General features: G+C 35.8%; 4 protein-coding genes across 5 annotated transcripts; 3 read left to right on the top strand and 1 right to left on the bottom strand.

Moving 5' to 3' along the window:
* Positions 1–48: 48 nt before the first annotated feature.
* Positions 49–5,079, bottom strand: LOC100252769 (beta-galactosidase 15). The gene is made up of 18 exons (XM_002283991.3): positions 4,903–5,079; positions 4,715–4,810; positions 4,530–4,642; positions 3,381–3,447; positions 3,198–3,290; positions 2,962–3,105; positions 2,796–2,884; positions 2,596–2,701; positions 2,413–2,500; positions 2,178–2,296; positions 1,940–2,101; positions 1,673–1,860; positions 1,490–1,593; positions 1,287–1,396; positions 957–1,184; positions 652–863; positions 263–560; positions 49–156 (listed from the first exon to the last, which is right to left on the bottom strand). The coding sequence occupies exons 1-18, from the start codon at positions 5,077–5,079 to the stop codon at positions 49–51; spliced, it is 2,502 nt and encodes an 833-aa protein (XP_002284027.3).
* A 2,742-nt stretch (positions 5,080–7,821) lies between these two features.
* Positions 7,822–10,628, top strand: LOC100257921 (probable glycosyltransferase At5g03795). Its single transcript, XM_002283982.5, has 4 exons — positions 7,822–8,360; positions 9,030–9,280; positions 9,380–9,728; positions 9,813–10,628. Exons 1-4 carry the CDS (start codon positions 7,998–8,000, stop codon positions 10,488–10,490), a joined length of 1,641 nt encoding a protein of 546 aa, XP_002284018.2. The 5' UTR covers positions 7,822–7,997; the 3' UTR covers positions 10,491–10,628.
* A 5,411-nt stretch (positions 10,629–16,039) lies between these two features.
* LOC100263055 (late embryogenesis abundant protein At3g53040) lies at positions 16,040–18,136 on the top strand. 2 transcript variants are annotated; one of them, XM_002283966.4, is made up of 3 exons: positions 16,040–17,133; positions 17,475–17,602; positions 17,699–18,136. In XM_002283966.4, exons 1-3 carry the CDS (start codon positions 16,279–16,281, stop codon positions 17,847–17,849), a joined length of 1,134 nt encoding a protein of 377 aa, XP_002284002.1. In that variant the 5' UTR covers positions 16,040–16,278; the 3' UTR covers positions 17,850–18,136. The 2 variants fall into 2 exon arrangements, with proteins under 2 accessions (XP_002284002.1, XP_010654020.1); XM_010655718.3 differs by having other exon boundaries at positions 16,182–17,133; positions 17,475–17,595.
* Positions 18,137–22,237: 4,101 nt separating this feature from the next.
* LOC100240792 (sulfite exporter TauE/SafE family protein 4) lies at positions 22,238–25,924 on the top strand. Its single transcript, XM_002283952.5, has 12 exons — positions 22,238–22,679; positions 22,756–22,915; positions 23,238–23,438; positions 23,594–23,655; positions 23,745–23,793; positions 24,057–24,112; positions 24,207–24,293; positions 24,383–24,433; positions 24,517–24,756; positions 24,921–25,014; positions 25,277–25,417; positions 25,557–25,924. The coding sequence occupies exons 1-12, from the start codon at positions 22,494–22,496 to the stop codon at positions 25,637–25,639; spliced, it is 1,410 nt and encodes a 469-aa protein (XP_002283988.1). The 5' UTR covers positions 22,238–22,493; the 3' UTR covers positions 25,640–25,924.
* Positions 25,925–27,034: the final 1,110 nt, after the last annotated feature.

Here is a 27,034-nt window from a genome sequence, read left to right as displayed (position 1 = left end):
TGTGGTTAGAATGTTGACTAATAGAATCCTATCGACTTCCTTTGTGTCCTAACAGATCGCTTCAACCGCCAGCCTCTTTGTGTCCGCGGTACAACCAGCAGGCCCAAGAATCTGTTCCGAGACATCAATGGAACAACTGTATTTGCCAACACATAACTGCCATCCACAAAGCAAATAATAAAAGACCAAAGCAAAGAAACTCAGCTGAAAGCCTAAAGCTCATCATGCGATAAGATATTAGAAAAGGGTATTGATTCATTACCTTTTGGATGATGGATAATGAGTCAGCAGCCTCGCAGGTGCCCTTCTCAAAGACTTGACTGCCTGTGGCGAATGGCTTTCCACAAGTGCCTTGAGGATCACCAAAGCTAGCAAATTTGATGCCGGAGATAGCTCTCCCTTGGCATGACAATTCCAAGGTGTACCCTTCACGTGCATTGGCACAAGCGTTCCCAACAGTCACAGTTTGGAAGGTCACCGATGATGGGTTGCCTCCAAACTCCTCAAACAAAACCAACCTGTTATCTGTACTCGCTAGGAAAGACCGAGGCACATGGTACCTAAAAAGATTTCTCAAAAGGATAAAATAAGAAAAATTGTACAATTCAAATTCAAGAAAACCTCTAACATATGGTCAGAACATATGTTTACCATCTTTGAGAAGGATTCCCACAGTTAGTATTGCATTTTTCGGCCTTGTATGGTCCTCTATAGTCGCATTCAGGACTGCACCCTTCTCCACGGGCGATATAAGATGGCCAGTACCGGCCAAGGCTGTGGCCATTCACCCAAGCCTCTCCCTTGCCCAAACCCATTAAGTCCACCACAACTGGGTCCTCTCCGGGGGGAGCATCGAAAGTAGCCTAAACATATATGCATTCACATTTTAAGTTTCTCGTCTACTCTTCATATGGTGAGTCGGAATGTATAGGAACAGCTAATGCAAAAGATTATACCTTGTACCAAACAAACGACCTGTTTACTGGAAGATTATCAGATTTCCACTGGTTATAGCGTGCACGCCCGAGGAAGATTTTCTTGTCCTCACCATTCAACCCAGCCTTGTACGCCCACTGGTTATTATTAGACAAGTCCTTGATAATATCTGCACTGCCGTTGCTGGCAATTATTTGAACTGGACCATGGATTCCCTGATTCACCATGTCGAAGTCGGGCCCATAATTCTAGTCCCAAGCCAACACAAGACCAACAAATTTAAATTTGAATGCAAAAACTGCCAAAATCTTTCTGAGAATTGAACTTAAATTAAAAGTATATACGCTTACAGTCAATCCAACAGTGGCACTAAGCAAAGTTATTTCATTCTTCCCAAGCTGCAGTGTAACACTTCGCCGGAACTGGAATTCAAACTGTCCAAGTAATGCATATTGGTATCCTGAAATTAAAGCGCAGTGCAGTGAAGAAGACGCATGAAGAAGTGGATAATAATCAACTTCAGAACTCACGACGAAACCATAACCGAAATTACCTATATGCTCTCCATTCACAAAAGCATGAAGTATGTGGCCGCTAGTGTTTACGCTTAGAGTCAAGTCCTTGCCCCAAATGGGATCATCATTACTTATGTCCACACTGAAAAAAAAGAGACCAAGATCAGTAGAAAATAACATAAGATAATAGAAAAGCAAGGAGGTGAAAGAAGCATTAATACGTGGTCATGTAATACAAATAATCACTCGTATCTTCTGCCACTGTCTTTTGATCCAAGAGCTCTGAAGCAGTGAACCTCCCCGGTGTAATGTACTGAATGGTCTCACCTCTCCAAGTCCATTGCAAGGAATTTGGCTCGTTCTCAGCCTCACTGCCCTTCTTTACAAACGTGGAGTACTGACTGTTAACCTATAAAAACAACAGTTCATATTACTTCCACACTACAAACGCAAAGGCAGTCACAAAATATTATGGAATTGCTTCTTACCTTGGCGGTGTTATAAACTTCGTTGGAGCAATCAGGAAGTATGCTAACGGACCATGCAGGAATAGTGTAATTAACTCCTCCATAGTTGATTGTCACATCCCTATCCGCATTTGAATTTCCGAAGAAACAACTCGATTTCCCTTGATAACTGTAGATCGTTGCCTAAAATTACAACAACGTTATATTATTTTTCATGTTTGAATTTCAATTTGAAGTATAAAACGAAGAAAATACGTACCGAAGTCAGGGTCTCATAATCAACATTTTTGACATCACCGTAGGTAAGAGCCTTCTCCATTGACAAGAGGAGGAGATGGAGATCCCTGAGATGTCCCCACTTGGGTTGATTCTTATTACCTATAAAGGACAGTACATCATGTTAAATTAGTTTCTAATAATGCAGGAAATTCTCTCTCTCTCTCTCTCTCTCTCTCTCTCTCTCTCTCTTTTCAGAAATTAGAATAAAAATATACCATATTCATTCAATGGTGCATCATAATCATAAGATGTGGTGATGTATGGACCGCCTGCTGTGCGACCGAAATTGGTACCACCGTGGTACTGCAAGCATGGAAGTCGAATTAATATGAAAAAAAGAAAAAGAAAAAAACTTTATTACATATGAATAATTTGATAAATTTCAATATAGTACTAACCATATAGTAGTTTTGGAAAGTGCCACCCAATTGGTAAAAGCGAGCAACGGAGAAGGCTAGATCCTCTGCAGTTCTATGTGGGTCTGAGCCACCCCAGTTCTTGTACCTAATTTAATTTATATGAAAATTATTTTTCAATATTATAAAAAATGAAGGGTTAAATGGAAATAAAATAAATAAATAAATAAATTATAACCCACCAGCCACTCCAGTTCTCAGTCCACATCTTAGGACTGTTGGGATTATTAGGGGTGAATTGATCGCAGTAATAGCCATTACACGTGTTAATCTGTTTTCATAAACATATAAGCAGGATTAGTGATGTTAAAATATGAATAAATATCATAATAACCATAAATTATAGACCATTGGCTGTGGGGCGTTGTCTTGTTGGCACATGATCCATGGCACGCCGGTATCTAAAGCAGCGGCCATTTGTGCACACCAATTGATGTATTGTACTCCAGCGTCATGGTATGCCCGCATCACATTTCCATATTCATTCTCGATCTTTAGCAACAAAGAATTAATTTTATCAATAATTATAATAATTTAGAATTAAATCAATCAAATATGAAGACAAGTAATCCTGAAATTTCAACCTGAGAGATGATTATGGGACCTCCTTGTGAGGCAAAGAGCTGCTCTTTCTTCATCATGTCCACTATCATGGTTGTGAAGGTTTGCATTTCGCTCTAATTTTGGATGCAGCATAAACAAGCGAAATTATTGAGGATAAAAAATTAATTCATTTAATAATTAATTATAATTATAAGATTAGTTACCATGTAGACAGTATTGTTTGTCCTTAACTGGATGCTTGGCTGGTTATGCAGCCACACCGGAAAGCCCCTGCCATAAATGATATTAACAATCATTTTTAATTTATAAAATAAGAAAAAGTGATATTTGATTCATTGATACGAAAATATTAAAAAAAAAAAAAAATCTCAAATATTTTAAATTAGTATTATTTTTATATACTTAAAAATAATTTGAAATACATGTCTTTTTTAATGAGTCATTTAATTATTCCTAAAAATACCCCTTTATTTGGGGTGTCATCCAAATCTAAACTCCTTTATGTACATATTTCTTTTTTTTTAGATATTTTATTATTATTATTATTATTATTTTATTATTTGAGAATTTTTTTTTCTAGAAATATTATAAAGTAAGAATTTGAAAAAAAAAGTTTATTATAGTATTAATAAATTAATATTTTTGATGATAAATAAATTAATGATAAATTTATATTTATTATATAATATTAATAATTGCTTAATATAATAGCGAATAAAATTTATGATATAAAATATTTTGAAATATGGTTGTACTTTAATATATATAGTATAAAAATAAATAAATAAATAAATATTTTAAATTAAATAAGTTAATTATAATTAAAATAATTATATATTATTAAATTTATTATTTATTATTTAATAAACAACCTTATTACTTTTTGAATTAGTAATTATGATTTAATCATATTTGTTGGACAATATTTTCACTTAAAATTATAGAAAATAAAAAAATATTAATCATATTTAAATAGATTTTTTTTTTGGCACAATATTTCAAGAAACTAAAATAAGAATACTAGGTATTTATTTTTAGAGAAAAAAAAGCTCAAATGATAAAATAATAAAATAATAATAACATATCTAAAACGAAAGGAAATATTTATATGAAAAAGTCTAGTTATCAATTAAAATGAAATGACGACTAAAATGACATTTTTGAGAATAATGAGATGATTAATTTAAAAAGTACATATATTTCAAATTATTTTTAAATAGATAAAATAATATTAATTTAAAATATTTAGGGTTATTTTTACCATATATTTTCATATTATTGAATCAGATCTTATTTTTCCCCATAAAATATAATATTATGTAAAATAATAAATTAAAAATCAAGACAATTACCCATAAGTCCATTCTGCACAAACGTATGGTCCAATTCGAAGAACTGCGTAAAGCCCTTGAGCTTGGATGGCTTTAATAAACCTCACCAGGTCTTTATTGCCTGTAAAGTCATACTGATAGTGAAAGAAAAATCGTTAGACATTATTTAGATAAAAAGAAAGGAATATCCAGAAAGAAAAAGCAACCTGACGGCGTTGAGGCTCATGCAGATCCCAGAAAACATAGGTGTCAATTGTGTTGAGCCCTCCATCCTTGGACTTCTGGATCAAATCTGGCCACATCTGAAATCATTAAGCAAACCTATTATTCTCGACATAGAGTAAAATAAACAACATGTGTTTGAAAATATGGTATAACTGTTCAAAACTTGCACCTCAGGAGTACTACGGGGATAATGAACGGACCCGGAGATGAGAATTTTCCTTTCTCCGTTGATCATGATGCCTCTTGCGTCGGATGTGATTTGATCAGCATTACAGGTCAAGCAAAAAGACAATACAAACAAACTCAAAACCAGAAAACTAGACGAGGAGCCCATCGTCGCCACCATGAAAAGAGCTCAAAAGAAGTGAACTAGTATAGGAGTTAGCAGCCTATTTATATGGAGAAGTTGAGGCGAAAATGGATCGACAAGGAGTGTGTCAATCACTAAGAAGATAAAATGATGAATTTCTTTATACTATATTAGAGTGTGTTTGACGATGATCATAAAAATGTTTCTCAAATTATTACCAAATGTATAAATTATATCACGGGGCATGCAATAATTACTTTTATCTTTTATTTTAAACAATTTTAGTAGATGTTGCAATAAGATAAGAAGAACATAATGAAAAGTACGTGGAATCCTTGAATCATAATAAAATTTGATCACATATAATTTGTTTCTTGAAATATGATAATTGTTACCATTTTCTCCTCCATATTCTAGGAATATATTACATAAAATTGCTAATGTTTAAAAAAATTTAATCTTATCCTAAATTACTAAATGTTAAACATACCATACGTGAAATTACTCAAAATGCGAAAAATCTTTCACCTTGCTGTGGAGCATGATGACCTCTTAAAATGGGAAGAATGAATTACCTTATAAGATCACTCTAATCCTATAATCTCCCATATTGATTTATTGAGATTAGTTTTTTGTTTATACCATACTGATAGTTATAAAAATATGTTACATAATTAAAGAAATAATCAGGAAATATTTATAAAAAAAAAATACATCATAAAATTCTAAAAGGAAAAAATACAACAAATTTTATAAAAGCAAATATAGGAAAATTATTTGGAAGTTCATTTACTTTTCTTTTGAGTGCATGGCATCGAAGATACGGAAGTCGAAGGCAATCGCTAACATTGACAGCTCCTTTGATTTTCACCCTAGCTACAATTTTAATGAAGTAAACAGAGAATCTTTGCCCTTGCTTATGGGCAAGGATGGGCGTCCACGCCACGGTAGGTGTTGGATTTCCAATGTATGATGTCCCACGACATTTGCCTACACCTTCGGATTCCGGTTACCGCAGAATGTCACTTGCCCAAGTTTAATTCTCTAATAATAATGGTAGGAAAATGAGCTTACGAGAGGTGCAAGTTGTGGGATCGTCCCTAAAAAAGTGTCATGTGGCTCCCTCTCCCTTGGCCACGCAGACGGCTCCCCTTGCGGCACGTGGCATCGCTCATTCCACTCGGGGGGAATTCTGTACGGCTGACGTTCCACCTTCTCATGATATTTCACAGCTGGCGCCTGCTCCTGGACGGAAGAGAAGTGCGATTCAACTTCCCCGGTCAGACATGTCCGGATCCGCGGCCGACGATTTAGATTCTCCGAACAACTTGATTCGTCAGATACTCGCGATTTACTGGATCCATTTCTGCCCACAATCAAGAAGCAAACTTCGACAATGTTGTCGACTAAGTCTCTTGAACTATCACTCATCTTCAATACAAGATACACTTGACAAGACACTCCCAAATCTTCTCACATTCCCGGTTTTGCAAATCATAAATTGGGGTGACAACCGTCGCCTGAATACCCTTCTGACAGCCATCACCTCACACCAAAAGGGTCGTGATTACTTCGCCACCCTATGAACCGCTATCATGACTATGGGACCCACTAGCATAGCGAGGTCATACTCTCTGACTCATATATAAACTCTAAGGAGACTCTCACGGAGGAAGGTAAGTATCCTTGAAGAAAATCACGGAGCAATACTCCGAAAAAATCTATTTTCAAACAACTTCCAAAAGATTAACTTAATCATCGGAGGGTGTGTCCGGAAAACCCATCCAGATATTTTTTTGTAGGAGGAAGGAAGAATCACTATAATGCGTTGATCGAGATTCTATGGCTGGTAATTGTCACTGCAATGGAGGAATTTTGCTATCAACACAAGTGGTTAGCATTCAAGTTTTAAATGGAAATCGTAAGATGTTAGACGTTAGACGTTAGAACACCATACCCAATCATAAACCAAGTGTCTGCACATTCTCTATCTGTTAATGTCAGTCCATCGTATCATCTCCTTACCATCTTCATTTGTTTCCTCTTCTAATACTTGTAGGGTAATATTTGAACCATATGTGGAAGTATGGTTTTAGCCTGTTGGGGCTAACCCACATATTGTAGCAGAGAAATTGAGGTGGGCTCGATTGGGTCCAATGTTAAATGCTTCGACCCATGACAAATATAGGTTAAAGAAACTTAAAAGAAGGAAAATGAAGGAAGAGACAGCAGCCACCTCGGGCTCCCGCTGACGAAGTAAATGAGAGGTGGCGAGCACGAGAGCCCAACCCTTCACCCATAAATGCGACGAATCATCCAAATTCTAAAATCAAATATCCAAAATGCCCCTCCATTCGGACGTTTCTTCACAACTGGTTCTGCCTTTCTCACGTGCTCTCCAGGTGGTTCATGCGGCACCCCACTCTCCTCCTACATGTCAAGGGTATTTTAGTAACTCCATCCCCCATTCCAGCAGGGAATTTGGACTAACCGAAAGGGTAATGATGTCATTTAGACTGAATGCTCGAATGCTAACTCCACTCTTTAGAGTGGTAAAAAGGTTAACACTTGCCCCTTGAAAAGGACACCTGTAAATAATTAGTCAGAGACACGTGCAGGTCACGAGCAGCGAGTAGAGTGAGTTAAAAGGGCCCACCGCCAAATCGGCCGGCAGGTAATTAAAAAATGGCCGGTGGGGACGAAGGGTAGAAGTGGAAATAAGAAAATTTGCATGAAGGACTCGGAAATGGAGTCAAAAGAAGACGACGCTTGGCGTGGTGGTGCACCCATTTATTAACAAATGTTGAGCTTCTACTCTCCCACTTTGCTGAGACAGAAGAAGAGAGAAAGATAAGAGAGAGATTGAGTGCTCCATTCTCAACAGCTTTCACAGATAGGAGAATCATATGAGGAAGCTCCATACAGCTTTTTAGAGAGAGAAACTGAAGAGGGAGATGGCGAGTGGGAACGACAGATTGGTTTCCTGCTCTTCATCATCATCTTTGAGGCTTCTGTTATTCATGATTCCACTCATAGTTATATCCGGTTGTGCTTCTGTGCTTGGTTCAAGGAACTCTAGTTGGGGGTTCATCTCTCGCCATCCATGGCCGTGGAGCTCTCCAACCGCCGCTACCATCACTAGTGTAAAGACCCCTCAAGTTCCTTCTACAAAAGAGAGTGAAGGGCTCCTTGATTTGCATTCAACTGTGGTGGGTGTTCACCATAGAGAAGAAGCCATCTCGGAGGATTCTGTCCTCAATCGCTCTTCTTCACCACCGCTTGATGTAGAGGCTGCACAACCACCCCCAGCTGCTGCTGTAAGACTCCAACTTCTTCTTTGGATTTATTCTATTTCATTCTTGGTGTGTTCATTTCTTGTTTGATTACTGCTCTCATCAGTGTTCAAAGATTTCGCTTTTGCAGGGAGCAATTATACAACTTTCTGAAATATCTTTATTTAATATCCATTCATTTTCCTTTCTTATAAATTTGTGGTATCTTACAGGCTTTAATTCGTTACTATTGATAAATAGAACATCATTTTTTTTTATTACCAGCTACAGATCATTTACAGCCTCCAGAGAAATCCAAAGAAGATGGCGCACATATCCACGTGTGAGACCAGGAAAGCAACACCCAAAATCAGCCTTAGACCTTTTTCAGAAAAGCAAAATGTTTTAAGTTTTAAATTATAAGCTAGCGGCAGTGTTTGGAAAGATACAATGAGAACAAACTATTATTTTCTTCTTTTTCTCACAATTCCCAGCAGGGCCACGGATCACGCATGGCTACCTAAGTGTAACCCAACTGTGATATCATACTTGTGGATTCCAAATTTCTAACCTTGAAATTCATCTCTCCTAATTTTTACCTAAAACCCTAAAATTGAATAAAATAAATTGCATGTTACTTATTGAGAATTTTGTGAATGATTTTTCAGTCAAAATTTCATTTTTGGATGTATAACCAATTGATTAGCTCAACAGAATGGAACGGAGAAAGTTAGCTTGAATATCTCCAAGAGGGCTGGACCACTATTTGCTGCTTCCGTCAATGAAACTCATGCTCTTCCTGTGACGTCGAGACCACAACGACAATACACGACATTAGAGAGGGTGGAAGCTGGTCTAAGAAGAGCTCGGTCTGCAATAAGGGAAGCTAAAATTGGGAATCGAACGCCAGACCCTGACTACATTCCAAATGGTCCCATATATTGGAATGTCAATGCCTTCCATAGGCAAGCTTCTCAAAATTATCCTTAAATTTGAAATTATTTGATGTTTCTTTTCATATGTTTGGATGTGGGATGGAAAACCATAAACTTCGGGTGTTTCAGGAGCTACTTGGAAATGGAAAAGCAATTAAAGGTATACGTCTATGATGAAGGTGAGCCCCCCTTGTTTCATAATGGTCCCTGCAAGAGCATATACTCCATGGAGGGGAATTTCATTCACAAGATGGAGATGGATAGCCACTTCCGAACCAAAGATCCTGAAAAGGCTCACCTTTTTTTCCTCCCCTTCAGTGTGGCAATGCTGGTTAGGTTTGTCTATGTCCGTGACTCCCATGATTTGGGTCCCATAAAACAAACGGTCATTGATTATGTGAATGTTGTTTCGACCAAGTATCCTTATTGGAATCGAAGCCTCGGTGCAGATCATTTCATGCTTGCTTGCCATGATTGGGTAATTTATTTATTTTTCTTATGAATTTGATCTAGGCCAGCTACATTATATTTCTAATTGTTCCGAGTGTTTGATCTGTTACAGGGGCCTGAAACTTCCTTCTCCATTCCTTACCTGCATAAGAACTCTATTAGAGTTCTATGCAATGCAAATACCTCGGAAGGATTCAACCCTTCCAAAGACGTATCCTTCCCTGAAATCAATCTCCTAACCGGTTCAACAGACAGCTTCATCGGTGGGCCATCTCCATCACACCGTACCCTATTGGCCTTCTTTGCCGGCGGGCTTCACGGCCCCATCAGACCTATACTTCTGGAGCACTGGGAAAACAAGGATGAAGATGTAAAGGTCCACAAGTATCTTCCAAAGGGTGTGTCTTACTATGAAATGATGAGAAAGAGCAAGTACTGCCTTTGCCCGAGCGGATATGAAGTTGCGAGCCCAAGAGTTGTGGAGGCACTTTACACAGGGTGTGTTCCAGTGCTGATTTCAGACCATTATGTTCCACCATTCAGCGATGTCCTGAATTGGAAGTCTTTCTCTGTGGAGGTTCCGGTCAGGGAAATTCCAAACTTGAAGAGAATACTAATGGACATATCTCCAAGGCAGTATATAAGAATGCAGAGGAGAGGGATTCAAGCAAGGAGGCACTTTGAGGTTAATTCCCCTCCCAAGAGATACGACGTCTTCCACATGATTCTCCATTCTCTCTGGCTTAGAAGACTCAACTTTCGGGTTCACCATCATGGAATTGGCAAATAACTTACGACTTACCACGCGCAGACAAGAGCAATATATGAATGTATAAAAAGGCTTTTAATTTAGGTAATGGAATTGTGAAAATTTGTTTAATTTTCTTTGATTTCATGAAATAAAACTACGGAATTAGCAATGAAGCAATTTATGTATTTTATCCTTTTTGGCGAGATGATGATTCTCCATTATAAAAAGATGAGTGCTGTTCGGTTCATTTACATATTAGGTAATGGGACTCCAGTGGTTGAGACTTAAGAGAGTGCTCTGATTTCCAGTTTCAAAAGGTAAATCATTGTGGGATATGTTTATTTAAGCTCGCAATTAAAGTCAGCGAATGAATGGAAATGAATCCTAAGTGCAAATCACTGGAGGTTTAAGTGGAAAGAAACCCATCGTTTAACCCACTTCCTTCTTAGTGTCATCTGCCATAATCAAAATGTGAACTTCACCAAATACTGGGTAATGTTGAAGTTTACTGCATCCTTGATGAGATGTTTGGGACTGCCCTTTCTGATATTTATATTTTCCACTTTGGGAGACAATTCACTATCATGTTGACGACAAACTGAGTCATTTTCCAAGATCAGGGGACGTTTTTATGATAGAGAAGGAAGCATCTGCCTAACATCTTAGTGATGCCACTCGGTAAGTATATTAAAGGGCGCTCCAAGCCAACATATGTAATGGGCAATACGAATCATTTTTCTTTTAATGCGAGGCAAAATTATTTTTCTTAACCTTTTTATTCTTTCATTATTACTTTCCTGGGAATCAAATATAATATAAAAGTAAATTTTATTTCAATATTCCAAACTATTTTTGCAAACATCAATCTCAAAAAGAAGGCAAAACCTTTGTGTTGTGTGCAGTTGGGCTGGGTTGGATCTGTCTGGGCCAGACCCGCGCTTGCATGGGTGACTATGGATGGGGTTGGTTGTTGGGCTTGTTCACTGTTGATTGTTGAGTGACCAATGCAATAAAATTATGAAATCGAAAACTAAATAAATAAATAAATAAAACTTAAATTAAGTTATATATTTAAAAGATGTTTGATAGATCAATTTAATGACTTATAATAATTTATTTTAAGTCATTAAATAAATTAAGCATATTTAACAAAATAACTTAATAGTATAACTTAAGTCAAAATAAATTTGAGTGCTAAGTTAAAATAATTAATTTATTTTTAATTTCAAATCTCTTTTACCTCATTTATCCATATTTAATGAGAATATACAACTATGATAAAAGAATAAGAAGAAGAAAAGATGAGAAAATAAAGAAAGATATTCAAAGAAAAGTATAATAGATTGTAGGAAGAGAACGAGATGAATTTTCATTAGATATATCTCTCTTTTATAGGAAGTTACAAAGAGATGTACATCAATATGGATGATCATCCACAAGTTCCCATAATTCAATAAATTTTCATAGTTTATAACATTCCTCCTTGAATGATTATAAGAATACGCCTCATTAAAACCTTATTAGGAAAAACCCTAGTGAAGAAAAAAGAGCATAATATTATTTTGGATTACTACAATTACCTCGTTAAAAACCTTGCAAGTAAAACCCAATGGGATAAACCATGGACAAATGAAAAAAAGAAAAAGAAAAAGAGTGCAACGTAGTGATATTCTTATTAATTAGCTTCCCTTCATGTTAAAATAATTATATTTTCTCTAATAGCACAACATGAAGATCTTTGAATCGATGTATTCCGATGAGCTTCTTGAGTATTGCAATTGACAATGCCTTTGTGAATAGATCTACTAAATTGAATTGTCACTTGATCTTATTCGTTGAATAGCAATTTCATCACTCTTATGGAGTTAATGAAAGTAAAATACTTGGGTGATATATGTTTAATTTTATCACCCTTAATGTATTATTCTTTAATTCGTGCAATGTATGCAATATTATTAACTTGGTAGCATTACCTCTGATGGAGGGTAGTCCACATGTTTACATTATTTTTTTGATTGATCTCTAAGATATTGTCATACCACCATAGATAAATACATACCTTATTTGAGATTAAGCTTTGTGATGGTCTAAAAGATAATCAATATCTATATATTCAAGCAATTAAGATTCTGATAATTCGGAATAACATAGACCCATGTTATTATAGTACATGATTGATTTTATTTCAATGTCATTGAGTTGGTGTAGAACTATATCTTACAAGTAAATTAACAAGAAATGCAATATCTGGTTGTGTATAATTTGCAAGATTCGTTGGTACACCAATAACACTATAATATGGTATTTTTAGACCAAATAGTTCTTCATTATCTTCTTTAAGATAGAAAAGGTCATTTTTTCTCTTCAAGTGAATGAACTATCATCAGAGAACTTAATGGATGTGATTTATCCATATGAAAATGCTTCAAGACTTTCTTTGTATATGTTGACTAATAAACCAATGTTACGTTTGAAAAGTACTCGATCTATAGGCCGAGGAAAAAAAAATTCTTTTCCAATATCTTTCATTTCAAAATTACTTTTCAAATGGTCAACTATTTGTGTAAGCTTTTCAGGAGTTCCAACAAAATTCAATGTTCCACATATACTATAATAATTGCAAATATTCAACATAATGAATATACATAGATAAATAAGGTAATACATACATACTTCTCATTTCAAATATTCATTGAAGTGATCGTACAATATGTCTTTAGACTGCTTAATCGATAGGAGGATCTTTGTAGCTTAATTGAGTATATGCTACAATGTTTTGAATTAGTTGTTTTAGGCATGAAATCCTTCAAGGATTTTCATATATATATATATATCATTATCTAAAGATCCATGTAAATATGCAGTAACGACGTCCATGAGACACAAATCCAGTCATACTAAGATTGTTAAACAAATAAGATATCTAAATATGGTTGTGACCATTATATGAGAATATGTGTCCTCATGATCAATACTAGGTTCCTACGGGAAACCTTGAGCTATGAGTCACATTTATATATTTTGATTTCATTTTTTTTCATTACACTTTCTTATAAATACTCATTTATATCCAACAAGTTTGACAACTTCAAGCGTTTGGACTATAGGTCTAAATACTTCTCATTTTTCTAATAAGTCAAATTTTTCTGGGATATATTCTTTCCATTTTGGCCAATCTTTTCTATGTTGACATTCATTCATAATTTCTACTTTGGGATCCTCATCATTTCTTATGATGTCGATAACTATTTAGAAATAAAACATATTGTCAATGACAAGAGTATTTCAATCCCATTTTTCTCCATATATAAGTAAATAATTGAGATCTCATCAATATCAGGTACTTGTACCTTTTCAATAGTTAATTGTAAAACATGTCTCTCATAGGGCTACTTGTTTAAACTGTGCCTCTTTAAGGGCTACTTGAAACTGATTAGTCATTTTAATAACTCACTTTATATGCAACTTATTCAAAAGTGTCATATTTCATATATTTTTCCTTATGTTTTCCTCTTCTAAGGAATGTGTTTGCCTTTTTAGGGCCTACAACGCTTCAAGCATGCCTTAGACTCATTATTTAATTGTCCTTCAGAGATATTAACTCATTATTTGATCGTCCTTTAGGGACATCAACACGTTATTTAATTGTCCTTTAGGGATATCAATTCATACTAGGATATTCTAGGTTAGTGAAAATGATTTTGTCACTTTCTTTGCATCAATGAAAACATTTGGTAGTTGATTTACAAGTTCTTACAAATAAATAATCTTTTGAACTTTGAGTTCACATTGGTTAGTACGAGGATCAAGATAAGTCAAAGTCAATGAATTCCAAATAATTTCATGTTGTTTTTTTTGAACTGACTATTCTCCCCCTAATGGCGAAAAAATTGGCTTATTACAATGATAATTTGCACAACATGTCATTCTACCTTTTAAGTGTATAGGTAGATTAGTCACTAAATAAAAATTTCTAGTTTTATAATGTACATCCATACAACCTTTTTACCTCGATGGACTAAGTTAGTCTTACAAGATTCTTCTAGATCTACCATCGTATAAAATGTCATTCACATGAAATCAAATACAACTAGTGACATAGTATAAGCTCTTTTGGAGCTCTTAATCAGGTTTCTATCACCTAATATATTATTAACATTGTTTGTCATCAATGTTGTACAACTAATGAGACAAGAGTTTCATCAAAATAACAAGTCATAAAATATTATTATAAAAACATCGCCTTTATAGAGTTGAAAAAATATTATCATAGAGAAAGAGTTAAAATCGATGGAAAAATATTAGTCATTGATGATGACATAACTTAATAAGTTGTATGAAAGCAATGAGAGCAACAAATTCAAGCTTTATAAGGTTTGACATTATCTGAAAACTATATATATATATATATAATAATATTAATCCAAAAATATTTTAATTATTATAATAAACTATTAATAAAATGTTTTAACAATATTTCAAGTAAATAATATCTAAAAATATAATAACATAAAATTTATCAATTACAAATATGGTAAAAATGTATAAATATGAAATAGGAATTAAAATCTAATATATATACATATATATTTTTCTTTTTCATATTTTCGGGCTATGATTATTTTATCATAACAAAATTGTGCAAATTAATACATAGTTTCAAACTATGAACTATTTTATGTAAATTTGTACATAGTTTCAGGTTATGAACTTTCATTATATAAATTTGTATATAGTTTCAGGTTATAAACATTTATTTATTTATTTATTCATTTATAGCTTTTGGCGATATAATATTGTTTGGTATAACTTCCAGTTATGCCATAAAATTAAAAATAAATAATTAGGGATCATATACATAACTTCTTATCATGTATTTTTAATTTTGTAATTTTTTCTATAACTTCTGATTATGAATTTGCCCCATAATTTATAATTTATCTCATAACTTCTAGTTATAGGGATTGTATATATTTATGCATTCAAATAAAATAAATGAAAATAGAGAGTCAATGGATAATAAAGTAGAAAATCATGATATAAGTTTTTGTAAAAAAAAAAAAAAAAAGAGTTTTTCTATTTCTCTGAAGAAAATAACATATTTCTATTTCTTTTGTAGAGATTATTCGTATGATAATATATTATAAAATAAAATAATAAAGAAAAGGAAAAACGGGAAAATAAATAAAGATATTCAAATAAAAGTAGAATATAATATAAGAAGAAAATGAGATGAATTTTTATTAGATGTATCTTCCTTTTATAGGGAGTTAAGAGAAAGAAAAAATTTATCAAATAATTTTAAGATTTAAAATAAAAATTAAATAATAAAGTTTAAATCAATCACTTAAGTCTGGTAAACATTCATTTAATTTTAAAAAATGAAATATAAATATTAGGTCGGCTTAATTATTTAAAAAGAAAAAAAAAGAAATATAAAGGAGGCAGTAGATAACACAGGCAGTATGCTTCTGAGATGTGGAAGCTGGGGGATATGGCACGTCTAGGACACGTGGGAAGTAAAAGACATCACAGCTAATCAATACTCCATGTGGACAAAAAGATACATGAGTGCTGGAAGTGGCAGTGCATTGATCCGTTGCTCTCCTTTTTGCATGTTCATAACTTTCACCACGTGTCCACTCTGTTATTCATAATGCCACGCGTCGGAAGCCAAAGCTCAACGTGGCATCTTCCCGAAACTCTATTAGGTGTATATAGGCTGCAATCAGACGCACTCTAAAAACCATAGCACTGAAAGAGAAGCAAATCTGATAAGGAGTAAAATCGGCATTCGAATATTTCTTTGTTTGAGTGTGAGAGGATCATGGCTTCGGGACAAGAAAAAGAAGAACGGGCCGAGCCAGCCTTGAGGTTGGCCGGCTCGGAGAAGAGGGAGGCCGAAAGGGAGAGAGAAGAAGGAGCAAAATTGGTTTCTGATCGACAGAAACAGGAGCAGCAGCAGCGCCCTGGTGTGATTGGGTCCGTTCTCAGGGCGGTTCAGGAGACCTATGAGCATGCTAAAGAAGCAGCCACCGGAAAGTCTCAGGAGGCCGTTGAGAAGACGAGGGAAACTGCTGAGGTTGCTTCGGAGAAGGCGAGAGAGGCTGCACAAAAGACAGGTCAAACTAAAGATGCAGCCGCCGAAAAAACTCGTGGAGTGTCGGACGCTGCCTCCCAGAAGGCCCAGGAGGCGAAAGAGAAGATGCGCGAATCCAAGGATTATACGGCTGACAAATCCAAGGAAGCCAAGGACTCCGCTGCCGAGAAAGCCAGGGAGACCAAGGATACGGGAGCCGAAAAAACAGTTGAGCACAAGAATTCTGCAGCAGAGAAGGCGAAGGAGACTAAGGATGCGGTGGCTGGACAGGCAGGGGAGTACAAGGACTACGCTGCGGAGAAAGCGAGAGGGGTCAAGGACACCACATTGGGGAAGACAGGGGAGTACAAAGATTATGCAGCAGAAAAAGCCAAGGAAACCAAGGACGCCACAGTGCAGAAAGCAGCCGAGTACAAGGACTATACTGCAGGGAAAGCTGAGGAAGGCAAGGATACTTCTGTTGGTAAGATTACTGAGCTCAAGGATTCTGCAGCTGACGCCGCTAGAAGGGCCATGGAATATTTGACTGGTAAGAAAGAGGAAACCAAGCACAAAACTTCCGAGACTGCAGAGGCTGCTAAGGTGAATCATGATATATCCCCTAAACTCTAATCAGTACTTCTGCAGGATTTTCTGCACTTGCATGCTCTATTGGGTCCCTCTTTATCTTTTCCCCCTTTATATATCAATAATTATCAACATGTTGTACGAGTAGGCTGTTTCATTGGATAAAATAACATGCTTGTCAGTTTGAAAAAAAAAGTCTCTCAAATTTTTTGGGGATAGATTGAAGTGAATGTAGAGCTGAAAAATGAGTGGAGTAAGAAGTAGGGAAATGGGCATGAATGGAGCTGGGCATGTTTTGCATGGATCCCAAAATTACAGGTTTCAGAAAAAGTTGACGTAAGCGGGGGATTTGGCAGGAGAGGTTGACTGAAACTGAGGAAGCAGCGAGACGGAAAATGGAAGAGTTAAAACTTAAAGGGAAGGAGGAGCACAAGGAAGCCGAAGGGCGCGAAACCCAGCAATCTAAGGACGCTCCAGGTGTCAAGTAAAGCCTCCCTCTAGTCCCTAGCTCTTTCTTTCTAATATACAAGTAATGTATGAATGACCGCTAGCAATTAATGGAAATGGTACATTTGGTCAGGGGGGTGCTGATCAACGTGCGGGAGACTCCCACCGGATATGTAGCCACCGCTCTGAAAGCCGCAGATCAGATGACCGCTCAAACTTTCAACGACGTGGGCCCCCTGGACGAGGAGGAGATTGCACGTGTAGATCATCAAGAAAAGACCTAGTGATCACCTCTACGGTCCCACCCCACACAACCCATGTTATGTTGATTATGGATCTCTCTTTTGGTCCTAGCATGTTTCATGTTCTTGTCCAAAAAACATAATACCATCTTATGTTTGCGCTCTTGGTCGTGTGCAATAATTTTGGTGTGGGTCACAGCCCACCAACATTTCCACCAGCCCAGCCCAAGTGGTTGGCCCATGTTACAATCCGTTCTAGAATCTTGTCTCCCCGGAGGTCGTCGGTGTTCCCCCCCTTTTTTTAATGCATTCTGAATTTTTTGTGTGTCTTCTTGCACCGTCATTATCTCCACACAATATCAAATTGTGCATTATTACTGGTATTATCTTTTCCTTTGTAGATAAGACCACGCTTCCATTGCTTTCACGTGGAAAACATAACTAAATAAACAAACAATGTCAATGATAACGCTTATGATTGTTAAATTTATGTTTTTAAAGATGGAAATCATTAGTAACTTCCATGTTCTAGAAAAAGTATAATTTAAAAATATTTTTTAAAATGTGAAGTAGTGATTTTTTTTTTAATATTTCAAAATTTTAAATTTATTAAATATTTTAATTTGTTAAACACTTTTAAAAGTTATTGTGTTTAATAAAAATAATAAATTGTATTTAAATTTAAGTCAAATTAAATAGAAAAAACAACCACGAGTTTGTTGTAACTATATTTTTCAAATTTCGTAAATTAACACCTCATTTATAAGTATTTTAAACATAAAATTTATTTTTTAAGAAAATTATTAAGCAAGTCAATCTTAAAACCTAACGTCTAAGATACTAAAATAGTGGTTGGATCAAATGTCAATTAGGGTCATTGGATGGGTAGCAAGGAGCAGTTGGTGATTTTTTAATAAAAGTGCTGATTTTTTTTTGTTTGTCAATGAATGTGTCGATACATGAAACAAGTGTGACGGCTATCATATTAGTTATTAACTTATTAACTTATTACTGCTCCCAGCACCAATCGGCTGTCGCTACCTATATGATCGGTACAGCCTCTTTCTTCTACGCATAGGTTACTAGAAGGGACATTTATCAAAGATGGATAATATTTCATCGGCGATTCTATCCTATACCTCAGCGTTCTATTTATAACCGCCAATATCCCCCAATTCTCTCCACATTCTCTCCCTTCTCTCCTATTTATAATTTAAAATAGAAAATAATGTTAATTTTTTATAATAAAAAAAAATTAAAAATAATGAAAAATCCAAATTGTTAAAATAGAATTATTATGATTGGGTGAATAATGATGTGAAAAATGTTAAAATTCAAATTTTAAAAAAATTTATATGAAAGTTCATTGGATATTTTACTTCATCTATCCTTAAAAGGTAATATATGGAAATTTGAAAGGTATATTGGTCCCTTAACATCTTATATTATTTTTATTAATTATGTAAGTTATATAGACCAAAATTATCCCTTTATAATATGCATTAATTATTATGAGTGAGTTGTAAAAGAGAGGGTAATAAAAGAGGTAAGGAAAATATATTGTTAAATTTATGTTTTTAAAAATGGAAATCATTAATAACTTCCATGTTCTAGAAAAAGTATAATTTAAAAAATATTTTTTAAAATGGGAAGTAGTGATTTTTTTTAATATTTTACTTTTTTTAAACACTTTTAAAAGTGATTGTGTTTAATAAAAATAATAAATCGTATTTAAATTTAAGTCAAATTAAATGGAAAAAACAAATACGAGTTTATTGTAACTATATTTTTCAAATTTCGTAAATTAACACCTCATTTATAAGTATTTTAAACATAAAATTTATTTTTTAAGAAAATTATTAAACAAGTCAATCTTAAAACCTAACGTCTAAGATGCTAAAATATTGGTTGGATCAAATGTCAATTAGGGTCATTGGATGGGTAGCAAGGACTAGGAGCAGTTGGCGATTTTTTAATAAAAGTTGCCGATTTTTTATTTTTTATTTTTGTCTCGATACATGAAACAAGTGTGACGGCTACCATATTGGTTATTACTTCTCCCAGCACCAATCGGCTGTCGCTACCTATTGATCACTACAGCCTCTTTCTTCTACGCATAGGGTTACTAGAAGGGACATTTATCAAAGATGGATAATATTTCATCGGCGATTCTATCCTAAACCTCAGCGTTCTATTTATAACCGCCAATATCCCCCAATTCTCTCCACATTCTCTCCTTCTCTCCTATTTCTCTTCCAACTTTCCTGAGAAAACTATTTACTCGAGAAAACAAAGGAACGGCACCGTGAATTCAAATACAGGTGCGTATATTGTTCCCAATTTCATCTACATACGCATATATTTCCTCTGTGTGAGATTCTTTATCGATTTTAGCATTTTGCTTGCATTCTCAATTTTGTTTTCTTCTCGTCAAAACAATATCAATCTAAATTACAATCGTCTCCTTTCTTTGATTCTTTCTTCAGCCAAGCATTCTCAATAAAAATTTCTCTTTATTCCGTCGGTAGAAATTTCCGTTACTTTTCTTGAGTATTATATTGCGTTGCATTTTGTATATATATATTTTTTGAAACAAAAAAAAGAAAAAAGGCTTCTGTAATCTGACGCACGGCATTGACATGGTCAATCTCACAGTCTTCAAAGTCAAAACAAGCCCCATAGATCTCAAATTCACTGTTTGGTTGATCGGCCTTCATTGTGAAGTGGGCCACCAATTTTTATTTTTTTTGTTTCCACATTTTGAGTCTTGGAGTTCTTTAACAATGGCGATTGTCAACAGTTTTCACACTTTGTTTGACGATATAAATTACAATCGGCGCTGCGGCAAGCCATGTGAAATTATCAGTGTCGTCTTTGTTCATACCAAAAATTTATAACTATTTTCGGATCTGTAGTTTTTAATAATTCATTCCGTACTTTTTCGTACTTCAATTATGTGCCATAAATCATAATGTGGGAAAGGTGGAGTTCTTTTTAAAAATGAAAAGCTTCATCAGAATGTTAGGTGAGAGAGAGACTGATATGATGAAGCATTCAGATTTGATCTACCAATGGCTCACTTGGAGGAGAAATCTGCCTGGCTTAGGTCCCTTTTTAAATTTGTTAGGTTTAAGGCCATGTTGGAAGATTTTACTCCGAATGTAAACCTTGAGATAGGCGCACAAACATACACATGAATCCTTTTCAGTCTTCACCCAAGCACAAGGTCATGGTATGTGGTCCACTTTCCACCACATGTATGAATTCTCATCTTCAGACTTCGGCTGAATAAATCAGGATGCAGGACCACCGTGACATGACATATTTATTTCTCTACATATCAACTCGTCCTTCCTTTCTACAAGGTGCTAAGGCAATTAGATTTTTGTCTTTTTAAATCAACTGTAGTCGAATTAGACAGAATATTACCCAGAAGTAATAATATTCTGCCACAAGTAATGAAACAGAAGAATTTTATGCTGGGTTTGATCCAAACCTCATAGGATTGGTTTATGCACACTTGTTACTCTACCACGTCTGGGGATTTAGGCCTTGGTTTAGAAGGAATGGTATTGTTCGTGAGAGCTGTTCAGTTTGGTGGGGTATTAACTTAGCTTAACAAGCAGTCATTTCCTTTGGTACTTTCCCCCTTAAAGAAAAGGCAATGAATGTTTGTTATTGATTTTTTTCGTTGTGTACACACTAGACCGTCCTATGCGAGAAGCCTTTCAATTTTTGGTTGTTCCATCTTCCATGATCCATCAGCTGTCCATTATGTCATATTGGATTCTGAGCTAGGCACTTGTCATTTCCGTTCAGCCAGTCCCAAACTTGTTGGCCACATTTTAGAAAAGCAAAATCAAAATCAAAAAAGGATTGGGCAGGAACAGACAAAGGAAACCCTCGCCTAAACTGATAAAACCAATGTAAATCAATCAGAATTGATTGGATTTTTATCAACTTTATAAGAGTCCGTTTGATTTGAAAATTTTGAAAATAAGTTATGTCCGATTTCAATCTCCTGACCCATAAAAATTAAAATAATTTTTTAAAATTCCCTAATAAGACCTAAATTAATTTACATTCAATGTTATTAATCATTTTTTCCCATTTTTGTTATTACCTCCTATCACTGCTTTAAGCGCATCCTTCGCTTAAAATTCATGGATAAAAAAGATAGAATGGCAATAAGCATTCCATTTTAGAGCGCAGAGCGCCCCCTTTTTAAGGCTATATGACTACATCTATATATAAAGTTGGAGGCTGACACGAAAAGGTAATTATCCTTTAGTCTATTGACATTTTTATCCAGCAACGTATTCAATTCAAATTGCATAACTTTCAAATTCAACATATTTTCTTCGTTGCGCTGAACAGGTCTTCAACCCTTTACCTCTGAGTCCTTGTAATTATTTTTTCCAGGAAAAACAGGCCACCTGTAGACTGGAGGCTTTGGGTTTGGTCCAGGGCTTCACCAATCTGGTTTTGCCACATTTCATGATATATATTTCTTTTCGGAAGCCGCTTAGAAGCATCTGCCCAACGTATGCCTATTAAGCGCATGTGAGGTCTCAGGCTCTGCAGTACAAAACAAGTCTCCCTCTCTCTCTCTCTCCTATATATTATTGTGTATTTTGGTTCGAGGCAGAATCAACACAGGAGTCTCAAAGTCAGAGCAAGAAACCCATGGCCACAAGGGGATTGGTGCTATATCTGCTGTCAGGTTTCTCTGTGGCTGTTCTCTCAGTGTTCTTCTTCACCGACCCAAATGGCAATCACACATACCCACCATCGAATCTGTCTTCTCTTAACACCACGCTTTTGCAGAACCCATTTCCATCGGTATCATCCAGCAGCGAAAAAGTTTGGCCGGTAAGTCTCTCTCCCCTATCTCCACCATTTATTGTCACTGGTGTGTGCTTACTTGGTTTGTGTGTTTTTTGTATAGGAGTTGAAGTTTAGTTGGAGAATTGTATTGGCAACTGTGATTGGGTTTTTGGGTTCAGCATTTGGAACGGTTGGTGGAGTCGGAGGAGGAGGCATTTTTGTTCCTATGCTTACCTTGATTGTTGGGTTCGATACCAAATCTGCTGCTGCACTTTCTAAATGTAAATCTTCTTTATTTGATCTTTTTATCTCACTTTCTGCAATTCAAAAGCCAGATTTTCTTTCCCAAATTTGAATCTAATATCAGTTCATTTATTTATTTTTAACCAAATTAATAACACATATTAAAACATTCTGGATTCACAAAAATTGAAAGAAAAAAAAATCAACTCTGATTTTGTTTCCAGTAAAGGCTTCTGCTGTATTTTTTTTCCCAGTCCAGATCTTTTTCAAACTTCTTAGACGCAGTAAAATGGCTTTAAAAGGGCATAGTTGAAAATTCAAAGATTTGTAGTCAAAGATTGGAGTGTGATATGATTGCAGGTATGATAATGGGGGCATCGACATCGTCAGTCTGGTATAATCTAAGAGTAAATCATCCAACCAAGGAAGCACCCATCATAGACTACGACTTGGCCCTTCTGTTCCAGCCCATGCTCATGCTTGGGATCACTGTTGGAGTAGCTCTCAGTGTTGTCTTCCCTTACTGGCTTATAACCATCCTCATCATCATTCTGTTCATGGGTGTGTCAAATTCTCATCCCTTTATTCCAATGTTAACTTTTTTTTTTTTTATCAATCGGTAGATCCCCAGATCATTTGTCATCAGTATATGTTACGATAATCTCTGTCAAGATGATTCTTTCAAATTTATTGAATAATTTATGACTCTGGATCAGGGACTTCAACGAGGTCTTTCTTTAAGGCAGTCCAGATGTGGAATGAAGAGACACTTTTTAAGGTTAGTTAACTGCAAATGAAGTGGTGGTCTGCGTGTAAAGTAAGAAACACTTCACTGGTTCTAATGTCTGCAATTTTGTAAAATTGCAGAAAGAGTTGGAGGAGCAAAGACGAACCATGGTCAACTCTCATGGCGAGCGTAAGTCACAAACACTAAGTAAAAGACATTATGGAATCCGAAAAAAAATGGAATTGTCCGGTCATGTCCTGTTTGACAAACAGGAAAATGGCATAGTAAATTTGATAGGCAACATTTCCTGAAATCTTAGACTGGTCTTACACCATCAACCATGGTAGTGGCTAAAATAGCCACGGAAAATTTCAATTTTTGTATTACCAGAAAATTTGTTCCAGAAAACCTTCATTTTTTCTAAAATGAATTCTGAATGTTCTGTGTTGCAGTTCTAATCGATGCAGAGTATGATCCTTTGATTCCCAACGAGGAAAAATCATGGATTGTAAGTGACTCAACCTCAAACCTCTCCAGGTTGCAATGCTCTCAGATTCTTCGAAACTAATAAGTTGTTTGTCATTTATCTGTTGGCGAGTCAGCAAATATTATGCTCCAATCTGAGGTGGAAACGAATTCTGGTGCTAGTAACTGTATGGGTTATTTTCCTACTTCTTCAGATCTTCAAGGCAAGTAATCTGTGTCTTAGGCTTCTTTTCTTCAACTTCTCTCTTAGGTTGCTTTTTTCATGTTCCTCTTTTTTTTTTTTTTTTGGCAGAATGATTCAACAGTTTGCAGTGCATGGTATTGGGTGCTCTTCTTACTACAGGTTTTGTACATCTGCTTGTTAAGCACTATCTTTATCACTGTTTTTTGAGGGCTAAATCTCAGTAACTTTTTTTTCTGTTTCAGTTTCCTGTAGCAGTTGTAGTGTTTGGTTATGAAGCAGTTAAACTACACAAAGAATACAAGAAGAGGATTATCTCAGGGAACACAGAAGCAGTTTGCGAGGCTAATATTGAATGGACAGGACTGAACCTTGCATTCTGTGCTCTCTGTGGCATCTTGGGGGGCACTGTTGGAGGTCTGTTGGGTTCGGGTGGTGGATTCATACTGGGTCCACTCCTCCTTGAGATTGGTGTCATCCCCCAGGTATGTGACTTTGATGGGTATCTCTAATTGCAATGGCCTGTCCAACCTTTGTACCTGAACTTAGATTACCTGTTATAAGAATCAGAATTTACTACTTTCTTTGTCATTCTCCGCTAAAACACTTACGATATTATAAAGGAATGAATAACTGTTGGCTTTCACAGGTTGCAAGCGCGACAGCAACTTTTGTGATGATGTTCTCATCATCCTTATCTGTTGTGGAGTTCTACCTCCTCAAGAGGTTTCCCATTCCATATGGTAGTTCTCTTATCCATCTCCAGGGCTTTGATTTTCAGAATTTTTCATAAACGGCTTCAAATTGGGCGTGTTTTCATTGAAACGAGATTTATCTTAGTGACATAGAAGCAAAAAAATTTTAAACATAACCTCTAGAAGTGAGGTAGAATCAGAAAATATATTTAGTTTCAAATTAAAATTAAACTCGGCAATCCTTATTTTCAAAGTATCTTTGATGTAAAACATTGACTCTCTTAATAGCATAGATCATGTTCTTTTGCAGCTTTGTACCTCATATCAGTGTCTGTTGTGGCTGGCTTTTGGGGACAGTTATTTATAAGAAAACTGGTTGCATTTCTAAGGAGAGCTTCAATTATCATATTCATCCTATCCGGTGTGATATTTGCCAGTGCTCTCACAATGGGTAATTCCTAAGCTTAATCTGTTTCTGCTTTGAAAAACTAGTTTTTAACTGGTTGGGTTTACATGAATGGTAGAATCCTCTGACTTGTGTTATAGGCTGGCTGACGGGCAAGCTTTCTGTTTCTGTAATTCTTTCTCAGGAGTTGTTGGGACCAAAGAGAGCATCACTATGATACACAATCATGAATTCATGGGGTTCTTATCATTCTGTGACAGCCAATGATTTCTTGCAATGAAGAAAAAGGTGGAAGCTCAAGGAGGGAAATGCACTGGAAATCAAAGGGAAGCATGAATATATCATAGGAAAAGCAATGGAGTTTGTTGGCCAATGCCTAATTGACCAACCCCGCAATAAAAAACTGTTCTTTATGCTTATCTCTGGATTTGGCTGTGTTGAGGGTTAGCTACTGGCTAACACCACCGGCTCCAGTTCTCTATTCTAGGTCATTGTGAACAAAAAATTATTTATTGTGTTTAATAAGCAATGAAGGACTTGAATGATCAGAAATGATCAGAAAACTGGCGTCTTCTCTTTGTTGCCTTAAACCCCCATCATTCGCCCAATTGGAATTGGATTCTCCTCTTGGAGTTGAAACAATGAAACTGGATGTTTCTATCAACATGGTAGGTCTACCATTCCACATTCAACAGATGACATGGGTGTCATATGGTTTATGCAGAATGCAACCTTGAATAGAAAGAGCCACCGGATTTATTAGAGAAAAAGATGATCTCAAAGCTAACCTTTGGCGGGCCATTATCATACAAAATCAATAATGGATCCTGGAGACCTCGAACATTCACCACAAACCACGACAGTAACAGCAAAGAGGTGGCCATGGTGATGGCTGTGGTCCTATATTCTTTAAGTTGGAACCATTAAGAGGGATTATTCCCAAAAGCAACTGCGTATATACCAAATCCATCACCTTTCACCCTTCCCAGGCGAATCTTAATCTTTAAGAACTGCCATGGATTCAAAGATATTCCCATTTAAGACCTCCACACCACCTTTTACAACCTTTCAGGAGCTAAAGAATAAACCACTGCCCAATGCTTTCCACTTTTTGACGGACCATTTGTTCAAAAAAAAGTCACCCTCCTCTGGAAAAGTCTGGAAATTAAACCCAAACAATTGAGTTAACTAATTGACTAAAAACTCAGCCCAAGTCAAATATTCATCATCAGAACACAAGAAATCTATAAAGATATCATAGCAAGAGAAAAAACAGGGACCATGTGTGAGTCCAATTCCAACTGGTAGTGTCGGGGCAACATCAGAGGTTTGGATGTTCTGTAATAAATAATATGAGGCTGCCATTTTTTGAACCAAAGGAAGGTTCATGTCTATCCCTTTGAAGATTTGGGTGAATATGACAAAGGTCAGTTGGCAAAAATGCTTTGAAGATCTGTTTATTGGTGCGTGTGCTTCACATGAGGGCTTGAATTTAGAAAGGAACTGCACAGAAAAAGGCAAAGAGCCCCCCACATGGACCCTTTTGCGACTTTGTTTGCGTGCAATACGCAACTAGGTCCGCCATGTGTTCTATCATTCTCATTTGGAAGTCTCTTGTTTCAATCCATCTCAATATACCATCGTTATTTACACGCGTCCTTG

The sequence above is a fragment of the Vitis vinifera genome, chromosome 8 (assembly GCF_030704535.1).
Source record: "Vitis vinifera cultivar Pinot Noir 40024 chromosome 8, ASM3070453v1".
Taxonomy (NCBI): domain Eukaryota; kingdom Viridiplantae; phylum Streptophyta; class Magnoliopsida; order Vitales; family Vitaceae; genus Vitis; species Vitis vinifera.
Note: the sequence above shows the minus strand (reverse complement) of the source record. Positions and strands in the feature narration are given on the sequence as shown.